At 38.8% G+C, this 21489-nt stretch overlaps 1 protein-coding gene across 4 annotated transcripts; it reads right to left on the bottom strand.

The window, feature by feature from the left end:
* Nucleotides 1-4682: 4682 nt before the first annotated feature.
* On the bottom strand, nt 4683-19490 carry LOC110937280 (dammarenediol II synthase). 4 transcript variants are annotated; one of them, XM_022179675.2, is made up of 17 exons: nt 19263-19490; nt 18862-19134; nt 8836-9021; nt 8669-8758; nt 8327-8533; nt 8170-8254; nt 7912-8078; nt 7186-7377; nt 6854-7087; nt 6608-6730; nt 6410-6508; nt 6257-6316; nt 6134-6180; nt 5673-5994; nt 5410-5490; nt 5219-5302; nt 4683-4998 (listed from the first exon to the last, which is right to left on the bottom strand). In XM_022179675.2, exons 2-17 carry the CDS (start codon nt 19093-19095, stop codon nt 4876-4878), a joined length of 2334 nt encoding a protein of 777 aa, XP_022035367.1. In that variant the 5' UTR covers nt 19096-19134; nt 19263-19490; the 3' UTR covers nt 4683-4875. The 4 variants fall into 4 exon arrangements, with proteins under 4 accessions (XP_022035367.1, XP_022035366.1, XP_035844560.1 ...); XM_022179674.2 differs by having other exon boundaries at nt 18862-19098; nt 19263-19418; XM_035988667.1 differs by having other exon boundaries at nt 18919-19098; nt 19263-19418.
* Between the last annotated feature and the right edge of the window lie 1999 nt (nt 19491-21489).

The raw sequence follows: 21489 nt of genomic DNA, 5'->3' as shown, positions 1-21489 counted from the left end.
TTTACGTTTTGTTATACGCTTCGTTCTAAATTTTGCCGGTTAACATGGGGCAACGTACGTGTGTGGTTTAGTGTGTTTACGTCATCTATTTTTTCCCGTTTAATAAGTTCGCCACAACGTGCGAGTCCTAAATCGAGTTAGTTATTATTTTCTATTTTTATATATGTCGGTCTAATTTTTCCACGTTAAGACGCCGCAACTTCAATGTTGGTGGTCGTTGGCTATAGTGTGGCATTGGTGCTATTTGTCACGGTTTTACACCCCCGACGCAACGCGGGGAGCTTAATACGATAGGTTATTTATATGGATACAAGTAATGTAACGTAGTAATTATGATACCATTAATTGTATTAAGATTATTTGGTGAATTACTTATTTGTATAAGATAGTAATACAGACTTAACTAATAAAAACATCTTTAACATATTGTAAATATGAATCTGATCAACAACATGTCAATTTCGTTGGTCGCGGCGCAACGCGCGCGGGTCAATCTTCTAGTTATAGATGGAAGACAAACAAAATAAGTTTTTTTAATAGAAAATATATATTTTTGTAATATGTAAACATATTTTTCATTTTTAGTCATAGTCATTAAATGAAATTATTTATAGAATTAAGAATAAGACGTAAGATGTGAGATTTCTTTTGCATTTAATGAAAAAAGTGAGATACCATTAATAAATTAATGAATATTAAAGAAGATACAAAAATATATTGAAACAAAGAAGAGGGGGGACACATATTAGAACTTGTATCCGGCCTTAAAGAAACCTAGCAACCACTAGGCCAAGCGTTTGTATATGACTTCTTTTGATTTAACTTGTATGTATCACAAAGAAGAAGGGGACGCACAGATAGCGATATAGCTCATCGCATCCAGGTAGGCTGGTGTAGGTGGAAAATAGCTATAGGGATATTGTGCGACAGAAGGTTTCCATTAAAACTAAAGAGAAAATTATAGGGTTGCAGTTAGACCGACTATGTTATACGGAATTGAATGCAGGGCCATTAAGAAGACACAAACACGTAAGTTGGACGTAGCAGAGATGAGGATGCAAATGTGGATATGTGGGCACACACGACTGGACCAAATTCCAAATGAGTTTTTTCGTGAAAGATTGAGGGTGGTGCGTATATCAAATAAAAAAGAGAAGGGAGATTAAGATGGTTTGGACATGTGAAGAGGACACTGATGACAACCCCAGTTTGATTAGTGGAAACCCTAATTGTTTATAGGAAGAGGGGTAGAGGCAGACCCAAATTGACTTGGGAAGAGCGGATTAGGCAGGATTTGCTAGACTTGCACCTCTCCGAGGACATGGTCGAGGATGAGACTGCGTGGAGGCATATGATTAAGATTAAGGACTTTTAGAAGATGGTACATATCTGTCTTAGCCTTGTCTTGTCTTGTCTTGGAGCCTAGCTTTAAAATTTCTTTTAGTGGCTTTGCGTGTTAGGAGATGGTACATAACTGCCTTAGTTTGTGTTTGTTAGTTCGACTTTTTTTTTCAGTATCATATACCTGTTAGTTCTGTTTAGCCCCTGGTTTTTATTTTTATGAAGAGCTTTATTGTTGCCAACTCATTTCTCAGGTGCAGATAAATTTTTTTAGGTAAGGGTCTCACGGGAAGCAATCTTTCTATCCTTTGGCATAGAGGTATGGGTTGCCTACATTCCACCATCCCTAGACCATGTCAATAACTTTGGTATTTGTGTGACTTTACTGGATATGGTTGCTGTTGTTATATACCACAATTTTTAAAATGTCAATATTTAAAACAAAATAATAGAAAAGTTTCAAGCCCCTAGGGAAGGTGGACCCTAGGCTGTCACCCACCCTGCCCCTCCTTTGGGTCAGCCTTGTGTACAGCCCAACATATGGTCCATTAGTAAGTTTGGATGAACAACCCAACATTTGGAACACGACACTTTACATGAGGTGCACAAATCGGGTTTTCTAATACCCGGTTCCGAGTATGGAACCGGGCTGGCCATGACCAAGGGGCTGTTTGGCAACATCTGAATGGTTAAGTGCTTAACCAGTAAGAGGTCTGAACCATTAAGTGCTGAATCAGTAAGAGGTCTACCATTAAGAGCCTGTATAATACTTAACCATTCAGAGACAAATGTCTGACTAATTCTGATTAGAGGTCTTAACCATTCAGACTCTGTATAAATCTTAACCATTCAGAGGCAAATGTCTAAACCATTCAGGCATCTTCTCGTGAAACAAACAATCTGAACAATTAAGTGCTGAATTGGTCTGAACTATTAAGAGGCTCATTAAGAGGTAAACAAACAGCCCCCAAGTATTTGAAAATCAGGTATTGAAAGAACCGAGTAGCGTTCGGGTGCAAGTATTGAGGACAAAACCCGACCTTATTTACCCGGGTAAGGTGTGATTGGGCTCAGGTATAACTGGTTATCGGAATATGGTATGAGTCCAGGTATAACCAGGTATTCATACCCTTTACTTTTTAGTTAATTTACAAGAAATAAGTTTGTTTTTAAAATTTAAATTTGTTGTCTACTTCGTATAACTAATTAATGCATATTACAGTAACATTTTTTTGTTCAAAAAACATATTACAATAACATAAGAACATAAATTCACTCAAATACAAATTATTTATTTTATAGTATATAATTTAAAAAAAAATAATTCTAAAAGTTGTAAAGTAAACATAAAAGAATACTTAAAAATTTGAGTATTCTATCGGGTATTAATAATCAGTATCTGACATAGGGTATAACTGGGTTGGGATATAGGGTATAATTGGTTCCGGGAATTTATCTTATATATAAATCTGGTGTGGTTCCTAATACGAGTATTGAGCTCAACATATAAACCATATCCGTACCTTACAGGTAAGGTCAGGTTCGATTACTGATATAAAAACCCAGTAGAGAAAAATGCCCGGATAGTCCCTGTGGTTTCGCCTTTTTTCACCTATAGTCCCTATCTTTCTAAAACTACTTGAATAGTCCCCAAGTTTTCGATTTTTGTTCTCGGATAGTCACTGGGTCTAACTTCAGTTACTTTTCTCAGTTAAGTGGGTGTAGAAATGACCAAAATACCCTTTCCTTAAAAGGCCAAACCATAGGGACTATCCGGGCACCTTCTCTTTATAAAACCCATCCACCCTTCATCTTCAACATTAAGAAACCCTAATACCCACACCCTGCTTCTCTTTAGATCCACTACCAAACACCCCCTGCCTCTTGTTTTCCCTACCAACGAGCACAAGGGAGTCCGACTGGACTCCGGTGACGGGTCTAACTAGTTAATCGGCCGGCAAGACACCCCCAAACACCTCCCCTCGTCGACAAAACGGACCACCACCGTCCGGTGGTGGTGAGCGATGGCTGTGGAACTAGAGAGACAGAGAGGAAGAGAGAGAGAGACCGAGGAGAGGGAGAGAGATGGCGGAGGTTGGTGAGTGGTGGCGGGTCGCGGCGGTTTCATTCAAACTGATTTCATTCTGATATACAATTGTTTCATTCAAACAATCGAATCTAAGTTGTTTCTACATAATTTTCGAACATAATCAGTGAACTTTGTTTCGGTGAAATCGAATGAGTTTCGATTGATTTTTAACGTGTCTAGGACTGATTTGAATGAGTTTCGGTGATTTTCGAACTGTTTTGGTTTGTTGATTAAGAGTTTCGGACTAATTCGGTTTGTATCGGATCAAATTTGTTCAAGTTTCTGTGTGAATCAGTGTTTTTGATCGAAGTTTTGAGATTTCAAAAATTATAAGACAATTTTAAACTGTTTACATACTTATTGAACAACTATATTTGAACGAACTGATCTGAATCTGAGTTGCTGAAAGAAGCTGGTGTCGATTCGTATTTCGATCTAGTTTCAGATTGTTTCGTGTGAATTTCGGACAAATTCGGTTGATTTAAGACAAATTTTGATGTGTCGTATGTGCTTTTCGAACCGATTTCGATTGATTTTCAGAGAGTTTCAAGTTGATTTGATCTGTTTCGGATCAAATATTGTTAGTTTCGGACTGATTAAAAGATGGTGTTGGTGTCCCGCCTGAACAATGGTAAAAGATGGTGGTGAAAAGACGGCGTCTGAACACCGATAAGGTGTCGGCACCGGAGATGAAACAACTATGGAGAAGATCCAACAGGTGGAGAAGAAGGGTGGGTGTGGGGGATTTTATAAATAAAAATGAAGAAGGTGCCCGGATAGTCCCTATGGTTTGGCCTTTTAAGGAAAGGGTATTTTGGTCATTTCAACACCCACTTAACTGAGAAAAGTAACTGAAGTTAGACCCAGGGACTATCCGAGAACAAAAATCGAAAACTTAGGGACTATTCAAGTAGTTTTAGAAAAATAGGGACTATAGGTGAAAAAAGGCGAAACCACAGGGACTATCCGGGCATTTTTCTCAACCCAGTATAAATAAAACCGGTTTCGTGTTTTTTTCACCACTAACCTTTAGTTCTTTACTTTACCAACAGCCTTTGGGCCAGATCATTTTCGAAATCGGGCCTCCCTACAAACGGGGCTTAATTTTGGACTGGATCTACATGTGGGAGCAAATTGCGAAGGGTACAACAAGCGTGCTTGTTATTAGATTTTATAAAATCTTAGGAAATATAACTCCTTGTGTATGTCTATATCTATGTATATTAAGACAAGAACAAACGTGAGCACAACAGTCAGAATGTCCTGTATGAAAATCAGTACAAGAGATTATCCTAATATAATACTCGAGAACAATCACTACATGTTCCATGATCCATAAGATTGAATACATAAATCAAGACATGTATTCTTAATACTCTTGTTTCAACATAAACAATTTTCATGAAAACAGACCAACTATATAGTTTTATTCAATAGTACGGTGTTTAGGGTTTATGTTTTGGCAGCCAAACACGCTTACGGTATTCTCCCAACGCCCATAACGGAAAAGTGTTCCTGTATTCTGGATAATGTAGCATGCAATTTTTCATGTACACTCCCATTATTTCCTGCAATGTTATGAAACGTCTTTTAGTCGAAGTTATTGATATAGAAAACCATACGTAGAGACATACCATAACTAACGTTCATTTCATCGTATATAGAGAACTCTTGAACACTCATACTATTTATATAAGTTGACTACAATCATCTAGATTTCAATATGTTTAACATTTATTATCGCTTATGAAAATAACGCGCCTCACGTACTTTATCTAAAACATATACCTGTTGAGGAAAATCACCATTCTCCATCTGGCTATTGATGAGCAATTTTGCTGCCTTGTGTAGTGGTGTTGGATCCCTTTCGGCCTTTTCAACAAAACAAGTTTCGTTAAGTTTTTTATCTCGATTTTGACATATGAATATCGTATATATCTTCAATAAGTATTCATTAGCATCATACAAAAGTTTCTAACCTGTCCACCCAACATAAGACCGAGCATGGCCCATGAAGTTTGCACCAAATTTGTTCGGTTCCCCTCCAAAGGTATGAACTTCTGATCATTTGTTCCAACAAGAACATATTAAGAAAAAAACTAAACTTTATATGGCTATGTTTTGAGTAAATTAACTTGTGTTTTTAGCATCGTAAGCATGGTTGCATTTCACCAAAATTAAGGTTTTGTTGTGACCATTATATTTTGTTTATCCAAATATTAAAAACTCGTCACGTACATACCTCTTTTGGGCATGATTCAAAGCTCTCTCCCCAACCGCCTTCTAAATTCTGTGTTGAGAGCAAAAATTTGACACCTTTTCGAACTGCTTCATTATTTTCATATGTTTTCCCACAAGATACCAACCCTTGCAGCACAAAAAATGTGCCATAGAGAAAACAAACACCCCAATAGCCATACCACGAGCCATCATCTTGTTGCTTGTTTTCCAAGAAACGTATGCCTTTCGCGATAGCAACTTCTATTTCTATCTCACGATGCCCAGCATGCAAATCTTTAAACGCTTGCAAAGCTTGAATTATGGAGCCCGTACATTCAACGTGTCTAACAACACAAAAAATAACAAACACGAGTCATATTTTTGGCCTAAATAGGCGAAACATGGTTGATTAAGGCATGTTTTTGTTAATCTTTCAGGTTTGTTTCAGTAAACACGTATTCAAACGGGTCCACGAAGGCTTACTCTTTCTCAACCACAATGTCAGCAAAAAGTTCTGAAGGATTCAACATCTGAAACACAAATTAACCTATAGATTATAATTATATTCTATGTTATTTTATAATCAAACTAAGCACAAAATGGCACCTGTAAATATGGTTTTGGAACTGGTGGCTCCCAAATTGCAAAACCACCACTTTCAGGACTCTAGTTGGGTGCATACACAACAAATGAACAAATAATTAGTCAAATATTCAATGTAGTGAAATATTCTAAATAATAAGTTGAAAGAACATGTACTTGTAAGTAAAGTAGGACATTCACAGCCTCATATAATCGCTCAACTTCAGCCTTAACTCCTACGATTTCTTGCGGCATTTGCGACAAAGCCAATAAACACTTCATATAAAATCATGTAAGCTTTCAGTTCAAGCAACTTTGATTTCTTATAAATTTTGAAACCCAAAAAGTAAATCAAGAGAAAAATGATCATTTCACCTTCAAAGCTTCTGCAGTGCAATCCGATACTACCCATCCATGATCTTGATCAGAGAAAGTCCAAGCCCCTTTTGTAAACTGACGACACATTTTTGTGAAATCCCCTTTGGGATTCTCTTTGATCTACAAAATCCATTTGACCATTAAACTTTCTGAAGACCATGGTAATTATCATACGCCTCTTATCCAGATAGAGCAAATGGGGCTTAACTTTCAATACATTTAGAAACAGTGAGTGAAGCTAACCTGTGACTCTTTCAAGTAAAAGTGAGCTTTCTTGAGCGAATCTCCATACTCCTCAACCATATCACTTGCCAAAATCGCTTGAGTCACGAGAGCGCAATCCCACAACTGACTACCAAAACTTTGCATCTTCATACCGTCCTCGGCCACCCACAAGTAATCAGGGATTCTAGCAAGGTGTCTTTTAAAGTCTATCCCATTTGGATCCTCAGCATAAAAACTCATGATTTGCAAAGCCTACAACAAAATCAACATAATATAGCGAGGTGTATATATTGTAGTATTAATAAGTTGGTTAGGATATGTGTTTGTTACTTAAGTGACTTAAGTCTTGCCTTGTCAACACAACCCTGTGCCATGTAACGCCCTTCCTCGGCTCCATAACGCATTAGGTCAAGGACTCGTTTGAGACCCTTTTGTCTTATGAGTCTATTGAAAGGCCATCTTTTCATAAGTGGTTCAGTAAAATAATGAAGGCTGTCCCATAAGAGATCTTGTAAGAAAGAGTGAGGGTAGTATAGATCCACCTGCACATAATGGTTTAGCCAAAGGGTTCATTTACTAATTACTACTCATTAATCATTTGTAACACACTATCTATATATAGGGGAAAGGTTAAAATGAGAACCACCTTGAGTTGCGAGAACCGTGAGAACTATTTGATCCGGCGCGATTTGGGCCAAAATTTTTTTACACAAATGTAGATGAAAAAAACATAAACACATCTGTAAAAAAAAATTATTTAAAAATTGCCGAGTCGGTAGTTTTGACTCATGCAAGTTTTTTTTACGACAGGCGTAAATTTTGGAAGAAGATAAATATTTTTTTTACCTCTCGTGTAAATGTGGGTGTGCGACGTTCTTTTTTTCAATTTTTCTTATTTTGCTGAAACAAGTGATTATTTTTACGACTTTTGTGAAAAAAAATTTGGAAAAACGTTTTGGATGGCCTAGTTCTCGCAACTCGTGGTGGTTCTCATTTGAACCAAAGCCTCTATATATAGTCTTTATGTTTTAATATATTTATATTTCGATTCAATTCGGTGGAGCAAACGATCAAACCTTGCAACAGTTATGTCGTTGTTTGTTCCAATCAATCTGGTGGTAAGGAATGGTATGAATCTCTTTTCTCAAAGACAAAACAAGATCAGTAATAGGGCCATGGTAGCTTTTACCATACAAGTGTGACATTGGCATGTATGTGGTTCTGCAATAACACCACATTTTTGCTGCAAATACACAAAACCTAACATGATATATAAAAAAACAAAAAATACTTTATGTAGATAAAAAAATAAATAAAAAACAACTCTTGACCACCTGGATGGTAAGGCAAAAAGGAAGGAAAAAGCCAAAATTCTGGAGGAAGAGGGTTGCACCCTTCCCATTCATATACACCAAGTACCTATAAACTCCTCATCAACATTATTATTTTAAAAACAATATGCTAATATAAAATGTTAAATACTATTTATACCGCTAGATAAACTTTGCCCCAAGAAGGGATGGATGTAGCGCCACCATGATCAAGTATCCATTTACGCGCTCGAGCAAGTTGATCTTCATCCATGTTAACATGATCAGGTGAAGCTTCTCCAAGAAGTCTTAGAGCCACATAGTTCAAAGCACTCCCTATCATTGTGCTTTTTCCTGATATATAAAAACCCCATCCCCCATCTTCATTCTACACGTACCACATCAAAACATTGGTCCCAAATTTTACCATGTTTGTAAATTGTAAATGTACATGCATGCATGGATGTTGTATATATGTATAATGTATATGTGTACATGTAGATAGTGGAAGTGTGAAACGTACTTGATGGATGTACATGTATCTAATCATCTCCTTCTTGTGTTCTTTTGTTAAAATTGTATCTAATGTACCACTGATGTACAAGGCAATAATCTGCAAGTTTAAATAGTAAGAATATGTGGTTTTTACTTTTTTGCTGCATGAAAGTCAAGAAAAGATCTATGCATTACCAGAGGAGGGGTGAAAAAGAGGGGACCCGAATTTTCAGCCGGCCAATGACCGTCCCAAGCTTGAATTGCCCGGTTCAGTCGGACAGCTTTTCTAACCGCTGTGGACACTGCTTCGTAGTTCACATCTTCATCTTCTAGTCTCATCGGAAGTTCACTTAGAAGATCAATCCCACTTTCTTTGATAAGCTGTGATCAACAAACATTGAAATATTGTAGGAACCATTCGCGTAATTAAATAAAATAAAACAAATTTTATTAATACGATTACAATACAGAAAATAGGAAACTAAAATTCTAGTACAATTACAACTGAAATAAACCAAAATACAAGAAGGAGTAGAAACAGAATAGCTGAGGCACGTGTAAACACGCTTCCCTTAAAACAAATTCCGAGTCTCCCAGGAGCACTCGTTTTGTTTCCCAGGGTACAACAGCCGGAGTAGTAGCACTGCCGGAATTCGCCTACAACCCGAAGGTTACCTTGAAACTGCAAGAGAGAGATTAGAAAAGCTGTGGAGAGAAAGAGAATTGCTGTTGTGTTGCTGGGTTTTCGTAGTGTACTCTACAGCAAGGTATGGAGCTGTATTTATACAGTTCCTGGTTTGAAACAACCAAAAACGAATTAAATGGGAGGTTTAAATTGCATTAAACGTCTTCAATGCAATTTAATACGTCATTTAATTCTCAGTCAAAGCTTGTTAACTCGTCAGTTACGAAACTGGACTGTAACTGCACTGTCATTCAATGCTGGAAGCTTCTGCGCGTGCGCGCAAGTCACCCTGGGGCGCACGCGCCCAGGTCTGCACGCCCATGCGTGGTGCGTCCTCTTGGCTCACTGCCATGCGCGCATGCGCCACACTGGCTCAAGTCCATGCGCGCGTGCGCCACGTCACCTGTGAGCCTCTACGAGCACGCCACACAGTCGCGCCGTTTTGGCTCACAGCGGTGCGCTGCGCACGTCACATCAGACCCCCATGCACCATGCGCAACCGCGCGCCTCCGTGCCATGTGTACTCGCGCGCGCATGCGCATGACTGCAACGTCATGCGCCGCATCACCTACCACTTGGTCCTTGCAACCCTTGTGCTCCACCACGCGCACACAGTCAAAAATACAAAGGCGGCTCTCAAGCGGCTCACGGCGATGCGAGCGTGCGAAGTGCGCCATCAAAGCGCCACATTGCGCCTCATCGCCCACGCCACGCGCGCGCGCGTGTGCGAGTGCGAGTTAGGGTGCTCCACACCCTTCGCGAGGACACTAGTGTGTGCTTCCATGAAACAATAAGGATGGAGGGTTCCACCTTAAATACCCATTTAAGTTCCATCTCTCCTCCTATGTGGGACAAAGTGCTACTTTCCCTTTTGTTTCAGCATTCAATGTTTCAAACACCCAACTTTGAGCATCGATATCTCATTCATCTTAGCTCGGTTTTGGACGTGGTTTAGTTCGTTGCGAAGCTCTTCCAACATAGAACACAAACCCACAAATAAATATATAAAACCCGCTCATTTTATTATATTTATTTCTAGTCCAAAATAGGAAAAGATCATTTTCCTATATTTGTGAAAAATGCTATTTTCACCTATTTTTCCAACAATCCCCCACATGAAAAATGCTATTTTAATCAAATTTCCAACAATCCCCCACATGTATGGAAATGGATCTTTTCCGTACACTTTTCAACGATAAACTTCGACAGTTGAGTATTGCAAGATAGGTAGGTTGTCACCTTTGAACCTTCTTTTGTGAAGCGCACTTAGCTTACTAGCGGTGTGTAGACGCGATGTCCTTGAACATACCCCCATTTGCGTAAACGACAATACACTTCACACAATACTCTCCCCGGTTTGGCCAACTCCTCATTGTCGTGTCCTATTATGGTCCTGGAACACTAGCCTGGTTCTGCGAGAGCTGTAGGATTTGCGCAGCCACAAATCCATTTGAGGCGACCCCACTTCTCTCTAACATAGGTGATTCCACTGAATCATTAAAAGCATCATGGTTATTTGATTTCCCGAAATCGTTAACCTTACTATGCTTAGCCTCACTTCAATGTCACTGATTGGAATGGACTAGGAAATATATATAACTCCCTTTTATTTAGTTTGTTTGGGGTACTCCCCCACAGTGACTCCCTTTTGGTAATATGATTAAGTTGTCCCATTGAACTTAGATCTTGGGATCTCCAGTCAACTAAGTTAGGTTTCCCTCATATTCCCATTTACCATGGGCTTTAGTCCCATTCCTCTTGACGACGTTTCTACTAACTCTCTGCTTAAGCCTTTTGTAAACGGGTCCGCAATGTTATCCACTGATCTCACATAATCCATTGTGATAACACCCGTTGAGAGTAGTTGTCGTATCGTGTTATGCCTACGTCGCATATGCCTTGATCTGCCATTGTACATCAAGCTTTAAGCTCTACCAATCGCTGATTGGCTATCACAATGTACACATATGGCTGGCAAAGGCTTTGGCCATCTTGGAATATATTCCACGAATTGACGTAGCCATTCCGCCTCCTCGCCTGACTTATCCAAGGCGATAAATTCAGATTCCATTGTGGATCTTGCTATTACCGTTTGCTTAGAGGACTTCCAAGCAATAGCAGCCCCTCCAAGTGTAAACACGTAACCACTTCTTGATTTGGAATCTTTATTATCCGATATCCAGTTTGCATCAGTGTATCCTTCGATCACTGCTGGTTGTCGGGTATAATGCAATCCATAGTCTCTTGTGTATCTTATGTATCTAAGCACCCTCGTGATAGCCTTCCAATGATCCGCGCACGGATTGCTGGTGTATCTACTTAGCCTACTCACCACATAAGCTAATTCGGGTCTAGTACATGTCATTAGATACATTAGACTGCCAATAATTCTTGAATACTCTAACTGAGCAACTCCATCTCCTTTATTCTTCTTGTGATGTTGGGAGGTATCAACTGGAGTTCGAGCTACACTCGTGTCTCCTGAGTTGAATTTTTCAAGAATTTTATCCACATAGTGAGATTGACTTAACACAAGACCATCTTGGGTTCTTATGATCTTTACTCCAAGAATCACATAAGCTAAACCCATGTCTTTCATGTCAAATCTCGCTTTCAACATGCTTTTAGTAGCTTTGATAATTTTATCATTACTGCCAATGATAAGCATATCATCTACATAAAGGCATAATATCACATAACCTTCATTTGTGTTTTTGAAATAAACACATTTGTCGCACTCATTTATTTTGAAACCATTGTCAATCATGACATGATCAAACTTTTGGTGCCATTGTTTTGGTGCTTGCTTCAAGCCATACAAAGACTTGACGAGTTTACATACTTTACCCTCTTGACCTGGGGCAGAGAAACCTTTAGGTTGCTCCATGTAAATCTATTCTTCTAGATCTCCATTTAGAAATGCGGTTTTAACGTCCATTTGGTGAACTTCCAAATTTCTTAAAGCCGCTATAGCAAGAACCAATCTAATCGAGGTTATGCGCGTCACAGGCGAGTAGATATCAAAGTAATCTAGACCTTCCTTTTGTCTAAATCCTTTAATCACCAACCTAGCCTTGTACTTATCAATACTTCCATCAGTTTTCATCTTCCTTTTGAATATCCAACGATATCCAAGTGGTTTGCAACCAGGTGGAAGATCTACTAACTCCCAAGTATGATTTTGCATTATAGAATCAATTTCATTCCTTATTGCTTCCTTCCATTGAGGTTCTTCTGAAGAGGAAACCGCTTCGCGATATGTATTGGGCTCGCTCTCAACCATATAGCTAACGAAGTCTGGTCCGAAGGATTTTTCAACCCTTGGCCTTTTGCTTCGCCTACGATCACTTTCTTCAACCTCAGGTCGTTCATGTGTCTTATCATGAACTACCTCATCAACTGGTGTAGATGAGCTTTCACCTACTTCAAAATTAGGTGTTGATGACGTTGCATGTGTTTGTCTTCTCAAAGGAAACACATTTTCAAAGTAAGACACAACGTTAGGATTCACCTCCATGATAGTGTTTACGTGTACATCAGGATTCTTAGACTCATATACAAGAAAGCGATGTGCACTACTTTGATGCGCATACCCAATAAATATGCAATCAACAGTTTTGGGTCCTATCCTAAGAGCCTTAGGAGGTGGTACAATCACCTTTGCTAGGCACCCCCACACTTTCAAGTATTTGTATGAAGGCTTCTTCCTTTTCCATAACTCATATGGAGTTTCGTCTCTCTTTTTGAGTGGTATCTTGTTTAAAAGATAATTAGCCGAGAGAATGGCTTCCCCCCACATTTCCTGGCTCACCCCAGAACTTATCAACAGGGCGTTCATCATTTCTTTCAATGTGCGATTCTTTCATTCCGCCACGCCATTTGATTGTGGAGAATAAGGAGGTGTACACTCATGTACAATGCCACTTTTTGCGCATAAATCGGCAAAAGGTGCAACATATTCGCCTCATCGGTCGCTTCGCAAAGTTTTTATCTTCTTTTGAAGTTGATTCTCAACTTCATTTTTATACAAGATAAATTTACTTATTGCTTCATCTTTACTTTTTAGTAAATATACATAGCAATATTTAGTACTATCGTCAATAAACGTGATGAAGTACTTATTTCCACCTCTTGTGGGTACCGCTTTTAAATCACAAATATCAGTGTGAATTAAATCAAGGGGTTTGGTTATTCGTTCAACCGATTTTGATGATGATCTTGTAAGTTTGGATTCAACGCATGTTTCACATTTATAGTGTGAATCAATATGGAATGTTGGTATACAATTTAAATTGATTAAACGACGTATTGAATTAAAATTAACGTGACCTAATCTACCATGCCATTTATTCGAATCAGAAAACTCAAGCATATAAGTAGAAGTAGTAGCAATTTTAACATGTTCTTGACAGCCATTACATTCAATTTGAACATACCATTTTGGGCATAGCCCTTGCCTACATACATTCCTCGTTTGGTTAGTACAAATTGATCGCTCTCAAAAACTAAACGAAATCCAAACTTGTTAAGCAACCACCCCGAGACTAGATTCTTGCGCAAATATGGGACATACAACACGTTGCTTAGAGTGAGCTCCTTTCCCGAAGTCCACTTCAAGATCACCGTTCCTTCACCCATGATGTCAGCGGTGGCTGCATTTCCCATATACAGCTTCTCTTCTCCAGAAAGCGCCTTGAAGGTGGTAAAGAGACTTTTGTCTGCGCAAACGTGACAGGTCGCGCCCGTATCAACCCACCATCCTTTTGGAGTGTTGGTCACAGCATTGACCTCATCCATCATTGCGCTTTTGTCGGAAATCATTGCCACCAAAGGCATTCCGTCTTCATCCACCATGTACGCACGCTCACGCTTTGGTTTCTTGCATTGGTTAGCCCGATGCCCCGGCTCGTCACAGTTGTAACAAGTCCCTTGGAACGTCTGAGGTTTCTTTTTCACAACCCCTTTCTTTGGTCCAAGGTTGCTAGCCTTTGCTTTCCCTTTGTCCTTTTTCCCCTTGCCCTTCGCGCCCTTAGAGGATTGCCCATGCTCAACCAAATTTGCGCTAACACTAGTCTGCGCAAGGCTGCCTTTTAGGGCAATTCTATTGTCCTCTTCAATCCGAAGACGAACAATAAGGTCCTCTATAGTCATCTCCTTTCGTTTGTGTTTAAGATAATTCTTAAAATCAACCCAACTAGGAGGTAACTTTTCAATCATCGCTGCCACTTGGAATGTCTCGCTAAGTGTCATGCCTTCCACAGAGATGTCATGTAGTATAATTTGGAATTCTTGGACTTGATTCATAACTGTTTTAGAATCAACCATTTTGAAATCCAAGAAACGGGCTACCACAAATTTCTTTGTGCCAGCATCCACCGTTTTGTACTTCTTGTCCAAGGCATCCCAAAGATCTTTGGAAGTCTTGACATTGTAGTACACGTTATACAATGCATCCGAAAGCCCGTTTAACACATAGCCTCGACAAATAAAATCCGAGTGCTTCCAAGCCTCTACCGCGCTCAGAGCCTGAGCGTTGGTCTCCCCTTCCGCAGGTTGGGGAGCGGATTCAGTTAAGAACCTCGCAAGGTTCATGGTCGTCAGGTAGAAGAACATCTTCTGCTGCCACCGCTTAACGTGTAGACCCGAGAACTTCTCAGGTCGTTCAGCGTGATTAGCCACTGTGGACGCTCCCACAGTGGTGGCATTCAAGGGGGTTCCCGTCACAACATTTGTGGTGTTGTTAACGTTGACATTTTCGTTCGACATGCTGAAAAAAAAAATTAAAATTTTAAGGTTTAGTAAAAAAAATCTGATTTACGCAAAAATCAGAAGTAAACTAGTAAATTTTAATTTTACCACAAAATTACTGTTTTGGCTTCTAAGTCCAACTTTGAAGACCAAAAAATAGAAATTTTTAATAATTATAACTTACTGATTGGCTTCTAAGTCCAACTTTGAAGACCAACTCAGAAAGTTTTTAGCAAATTAGGACAGATTCTGAGATGTAACCAAAATGGTTTTCAACCAAAGTCGCTCCTTTGAAGATGAAAACCAAAAAAAAAAAAAAAAACCGGTTTTTAAAACACAAACTGAGTGAAAACAAAACTGGTTTGAATCACTAACAGAATGGTTTTGATTACACGAACGGTTTTAAAAATTTGTTTTAAGATTGTAGGAACTGTTCGCGTAATTAAATAAAATAAAACAAATTTTATTAATACGATTACAATACAGAAAATAGAAAGCTAAAATTCTAGTACAATTACAACTGAAATAAACCAAAATACAAGAAGGAGTAGAAACAGAATAGCTGAGGCATGTGTAAACACGCTTCCCTTAAAACAAATTCCGAGTCTCCCAGGAGCACTCGTTTTGTTTCCCAGGGTACAACAGCCGGAGCACTAGCACTGCCGAAATTCGCCTACAACCCGAAGGTTACCTTGAAACTGCAAGAGAGAGATTAGAAAAGTTGTGGAGAGAAAGAGAATTGCTGTTGTGTTGCTGGGTTTTCGTAGTGTACTCTACAACAAGGTATGGAGCTGTATTTATACAGTTCCTTGTTTGAAACAACCAAAACCGAATTAAATGAGAGGTTTAAATTGCATTAAACGTCTTCAATGCAATTTAATACGTCATTTAATACTCAGTCAAAGCTTGTTAACTCGTCAGTTACGAAGCTGGACTGAAACTGCACTGTCATTCAATGCTGGAAGCTTCTACGCGCGCGTGCGCGCGCAAGTCACCCTGGTGCGCGCGCGCCCAGGTCTGCACGCCCATGCGCTGTGCGTCCTCTTGGCTCACTGCCATGCGCGCATGCGCCACACTGGCTCAAGTCCATGCGCGCGTGCGCCACGTCACATGTGAGCCTCTACGAGCACGCCACACAGTCGCGCCGTTTTGGCTCACAGCGGTGCGCTGGGCACGTCACATCAGACCCCCATGCACCATGCCCAACCGCGCGCCTCCGTGCCATGTGTACTCACGCGCGCATGCGCATCACCTACCACTTGGTCCTTGCAACCCTTGTGCTCCACCACGCGCACGCGGTCAAGAATACAAAGGCGGCTCTCAAGCGGCTCACGGCGATGCGAGCGTGCGAAGTGCGCCATCAAAGCGCCACATTGCGCCTCATCGCCCACGCCACGCGCGCGCGCGAGCGTGTGCGAGTGCGAGTTAGGGTGCTCCGCACCCTTCGCGAGGACACTAGTGTGTGCTTCCATGAAACAATAAGGATGGAGGGTTCCACCTTAAATACCCATTTAAGTTCCATCTCTCCTCCTATGTGGGACAAAGTGTTACTTTCCCTTTTGTTTCAACATTCAATGTTTCAAACACCTAACTTTGAGCATCGATATCTCATTCATCTTAGCTCGGTTTGGACGTGGTTTAGTTCGTTGCGAAGCTCTTCCAACATAGAACACAAACCCACAAATAAATATATAAAACCCGCTCATGTTATTATATTTATTTCTAGTTCAAAATAGGAAAAGATCATTTTCCTATATTTGTGAAAAATGCTATTTTCACCTATTTTTCCAACAAAATAAACTTAAATCATAAGGGGACAGGGGGCGGTCCCGTTATTTTTCCGTGATGCATAATTCAACGCGTTGAACTTTCAATATTCCCACCCCCACCATGAGTTTATTACGTGTGGTAATGTAACGCGTGTAAAATTCAACGGCGTGATGGCCAGATTTTGTGAGAGAAATTGTTGGTTGGGGGAAATTGTTGGGTGTGGTGGTGAGTGATGACCATTGCCACCAAAAAAGGTTGTGAGTGATCGAAAAAATGATTGATGACATGGCGGAACTTGATTGGTGCTTGTGAGTGATAGAATTCCATCACTAGTGACCACCCCATCCCCCCTAAGGGGGTAGAGGTGGTCATTACTCACCACCAATTTATCATTCACAACTTCCAATTAAATTCCACCACGTCATCAAGCTTTATTTCATCACTCACAACCTTTTTTAGTTGAAATGCCCATCACTTGTTTAAAGGGTTTTTTTTTTTTTTAAATTAAAGATAACATGCAAAACGGTTGATTTAAGAAGTTATAACGCGTCAAAAAAAATAACGCAAATTAAGTTCCACTCGTTATCTTAGAGGGGTGGCGGTGGTGTTAAGCCTTGTTCCACGCGTGAAGAAAATCTATCACACACAAATTTTGTGCCACCCCGGGTGACCTAAACCATCAAATATATATCATGGGATATCGGGTTAACAGGTTGAATTGTTAACCGAAAATGACCCATGTTTTTATTCGTGACAAAAACATTAACCCTAACCTGCAAACACTAAAAATGGCTTGCCAATGGAAAGCGAGGGCTTTGGGCCTCCAAAATTTTAAGGCCTCCATTTAAAAAAAATATATATACTAGGCTATCAACCGGGAAAATTTAGTTTTCAATAATAAAAGGTATATAAACAATATTTTGAAACTCGTTAGTATCTTCTTTACCTTTCACAATAATTTATTTGTTCCGTATCATCAGTATCCTAACTTTGTCTCCATGTGTCATAGTGCCATTGCCAAGACACAGGCTCGATTCCATGAGTATTGTTTTTTTAATATTAATATTAAATTTGATGCCACATGAAAATCAATGCTATTGTGTTGTAGTGGTAAGGATCCCAAATTGTCATTGCCAAGACACTGGCTCGATTCCATGAGTATTGTTTTTTCAATTTTGATATTTTTTTGTGTTTTTTTTACCGGGACAAGCCTCTTGAAGAGATATAACTGTAAGGTCAGTTGGAGTGGTATAGTGGAGTTTCTTTAGAAACTATTTTTTCAAAGTTGAAGTTCATCTTTCAAACACAAGACAATGACTATTAATGTTGGTTTGTTGTGAATCGAAGAGAGGGGAAATCATAGGTAGAAACTACAATTATGTTCCTCCTTTTTATGTTTTGTTAATTGTTTTCTATATTTCTATGTCAAATCAAAATCTAAAGTACAAAGTTTTTTGTTTAAAAATATTTAAATTATTCGAAAAGGGCCTCAAGTTTTATTTCGCTTTGGGCCTCAAAATAGGTTGAGCCGGCCCTGTAAAAATCATGTGACCAAAAACATCAACTCTAACTGTACACACTAAAAATCATTAATCATGTAACCGGCCCGAGCATGACTAACATTAATCATGTAAAAGTAGGTTAAACGGGTAAGCATGTTCACGAAATAGATTGATGGGTCGGTTTGTTGACATATTTAACTAAATAAGTTAAACATGTCTATCCAAATACACCAGTTTAACCAAATAGGTCAACCTAAACAAGCCTCGTTATTAAACGGGCTAGATATAATTACCCAAAACCTTATATACTTGATGAAAACCGAGCCGGCTCTTGGGCCGGCCAACCCGTGCCATTGCTCGAGACCCAAATTTTCAAAGTGCCCGAAAGGTTTCTATAAGCTTTAATTCATTTCCCCAACCACAATTTTGGGCCCACTTTTTTTTGTCGCCCGATGCCTAATTTTTTTTAGAATTCTCGAGGGACAGCTCTGGATGAAAAGGTTAGCAATGATAGACCTGGTTACGCATAAGCAAGTCACCGCAACAATGGATACCGAGCTTCTTCTTACTAACCAAGAACTGCTCTCGAAGCCTTTCGATATGGTCATGCTCTTCTTGCGTGCCTGCATCGGGGTCGAACTCCCATATTTGTCTTCCAACAAAATTGTTGGTGCTATAGAGATATTCATTACCATTTCCATCACCAATTTCAAGCTTTCCATTTTTTTCACCAATCTTTAGTTTCCACATCTTCTGTTTCTTTCAAAAAGTGTGTTGTTATAATATAATCTACATTTTGATAAGTGACAAGTATGTAAATATATACCGACTTAGTGGTTGTTTATACAAGTAAGTTAATGATATATACAAGTTAGTTTATTTAGAAAGTAAATAATCTATGATCACATAATACGTACCTCAGTGTGAGAAGAGAAAAGGCGAACGCACAAGGAGACAACTAAGTGTGTGGTGTTGTCTTATATATAAGCGGGAAAATGTGAGTGGCTTGTGTTTATTTTGAAGTAAAACATTTATCTCATCTATATTTTTTATACGTATCCCTACATACATGTGCAGTAGTGTGGGTACCAACGTATCACACCCCTTCGACCCTTCACCGTTCTCTCAAGTACTTCACCGACAATGGAAGCGTATAGTTGTTTTCTTTTCTTTTTATAAATAAAAATAGGTCATTTAAATATTTAGTATTTAGTTAATTATTAATATAGTATTAAATGCTAACTTTCATTTCCATTTATGAGGAAAGTAAGCGCACAGGTTGTACAAGGTTTAATACATAAGTTAGACTTAAATGGTGGTTGGTTGTTGTGGTTTTAAAAAATTGTAGAGTTAGTCCCAACGGTTCATTAATTACAGAGTTGTTCCTATTAGTTGTAATTTTTGCATTTGGGTGATTCTTAACAGTAACTCTTAAGAAACTTTTATGTAAGTATTGAAGAAAAAGATGATCAATCTGATATGCTATGCTGAAGATACAGTCAAGAAAGATCAATAATAAGGCATCTACAAGATAACAAGACAAGAAGAAAAAAAGAAACATCTTCAACAAATATTAGGAAATGACAAGACAAAAGAAAACGATCAGAAAAGGCCATTCTGATGAGTCTTATGATAAATCTGGTATTTATCATCAGAATCTAGTAACTCTGATCATTAGAATTTCTGATGATCAATCTCAACAGAATTCTGGTATAGCTGGTCATCAGAATTTCTAATGGACCAACTTGTCTTAAAGATAAGGCCCAGACACAATTTGGAAAGTAGCAGGTTGACATCCACGTATTCAATGAATATGCCAAAAATCTACTTTGTGTAGAGCAAGTGCATGAATAAACAAATGTTTATTCATGATCCAGACTCTCCATAAATAGAGATGTCAACCACGAAGGTTAAATGAGTTGAGCCAAACATTCAATACACACACCACAAACTCCATTACCCTTCAATACATAATTCTTTGAGCATTCACTTGTAACCGGCAATAACTTTGTTTTTCCAAAATGATTAATATACTTGAAAATTATGTAAGTTGTTTTGTAACACCCTTGTTATTATTTTAAGGTTTTCGTATGGTTTACGAAAATAAGCATGTAATCATGATTAAATGTATTTTACTAAATACGGTTAATTTAAAACTTTTACAAATAAAGGTTTATATACATCGTAATGAATTTGAGTTCGTCGTTTAAGACATAGGACAAAACGCCGTGCGTAAGCTTTTAACTTTATCGTGTTCGGTTCTTCTTCGAGCTTGATCTTCATCCGGGCACTCTTAGCGATCACCTATGATCAAAACCAACTTAAAAGTTAGTTTTGATAGTTGAATAACAAGTATAAACAAGTTATATGGGTCAAACAAACAAAATTAAACATTTTTGGAATTTAGGGGGGGGGCTAGACGCCCCACCTAGGGGCTAGACGCCCCACCTAGCCCCCTTTTTGACAGCAAGTTATTTATTTGTTGCTGTACAATTCCTAGCCAACCCAAGTTTCACGAAAACGGACATAACTCATTCGTTATTGATCCGTTTTACACGATTCTTTTTCCTACGCGTTATTTAATTCTCCATCACATGGAGTTAAAATCCAACATCCGAATTCACAAAAATTTAGATTTCAAGCTCTCGGCTTGATATTCAAATATGACACTTTTGACCCGTTCATGCTTTTACCAAACTAATTTGTTATTTTCCTTCAAAATCCCATGGTCATCATGTTATATCCGTTTACTAACTTTTCAAGATTTAACTTTACGGTTTCCTTAGGAAGTTTTAACCCGTTATACATATATACTCGTTTTGACCCGTTACGAGTATTTTACATTTTTAGACTTAAATTATGCTTCTATTGGTTTACATCCTATCACTATTTTTATACGAATTCCAAGGACTCAATTTAATAAGACGCTTATTTCAAAACAACTCTTTAAAGGTTGTTTACCCTATTTACCCCTCAAGGGCTTTTTGGTCAATTTTAGTCCCTCAATTTGCGACGAAGGACTTCCACTAATTAATTGACCACAATACCACTTTCAACTATAAATCTAACTATATGTACCTGGCTCGGGTTATAGCATTGACCCGTTTACATACCTCTTGCTTTAAATTTTCTAATTAAAGCAAC

The sequence above is a fragment of the Helianthus annuus genome, chromosome 4 (genome assembly GCF_002127325.2).
Source record: "Helianthus annuus cultivar XRQ/B chromosome 4, HanXRQr2.0-SUNRISE, whole genome shotgun sequence".
Lineage (NCBI taxonomy): Eukaryota > Viridiplantae > Streptophyta > Magnoliopsida > Asterales > Asteraceae > Helianthus > Helianthus annuus.
Note: the sequence above shows the minus strand (reverse complement) of the source record. Positions and strands in the feature narration are given on the sequence as shown.

Bases quoted from the DNA above. Each gene is read 5' to 3' on its own strand.
- LOC110937280 (XM_022179675.2), bottom strand. From the start codon at position 19,095: ATGTGGAAACTAAAGATTGGTGAAAAAAATGGAAAGCTTGAAATTGGT. The intron at 6,317-6,409 runs GTACATGTTCTT...GCACCCAACTAG, and splicing joins ATGTCCTACTTTACTTACAA to AGTCCTGAAAGTGGTGGTTT. The intron at 5,995-6,133 runs GTAAGCCTTCGT...TTGTGTTGTTAG, and splicing joins GACATTGTGGTTGAGAAAGA to ACACGTTGAATGTACGGGCT.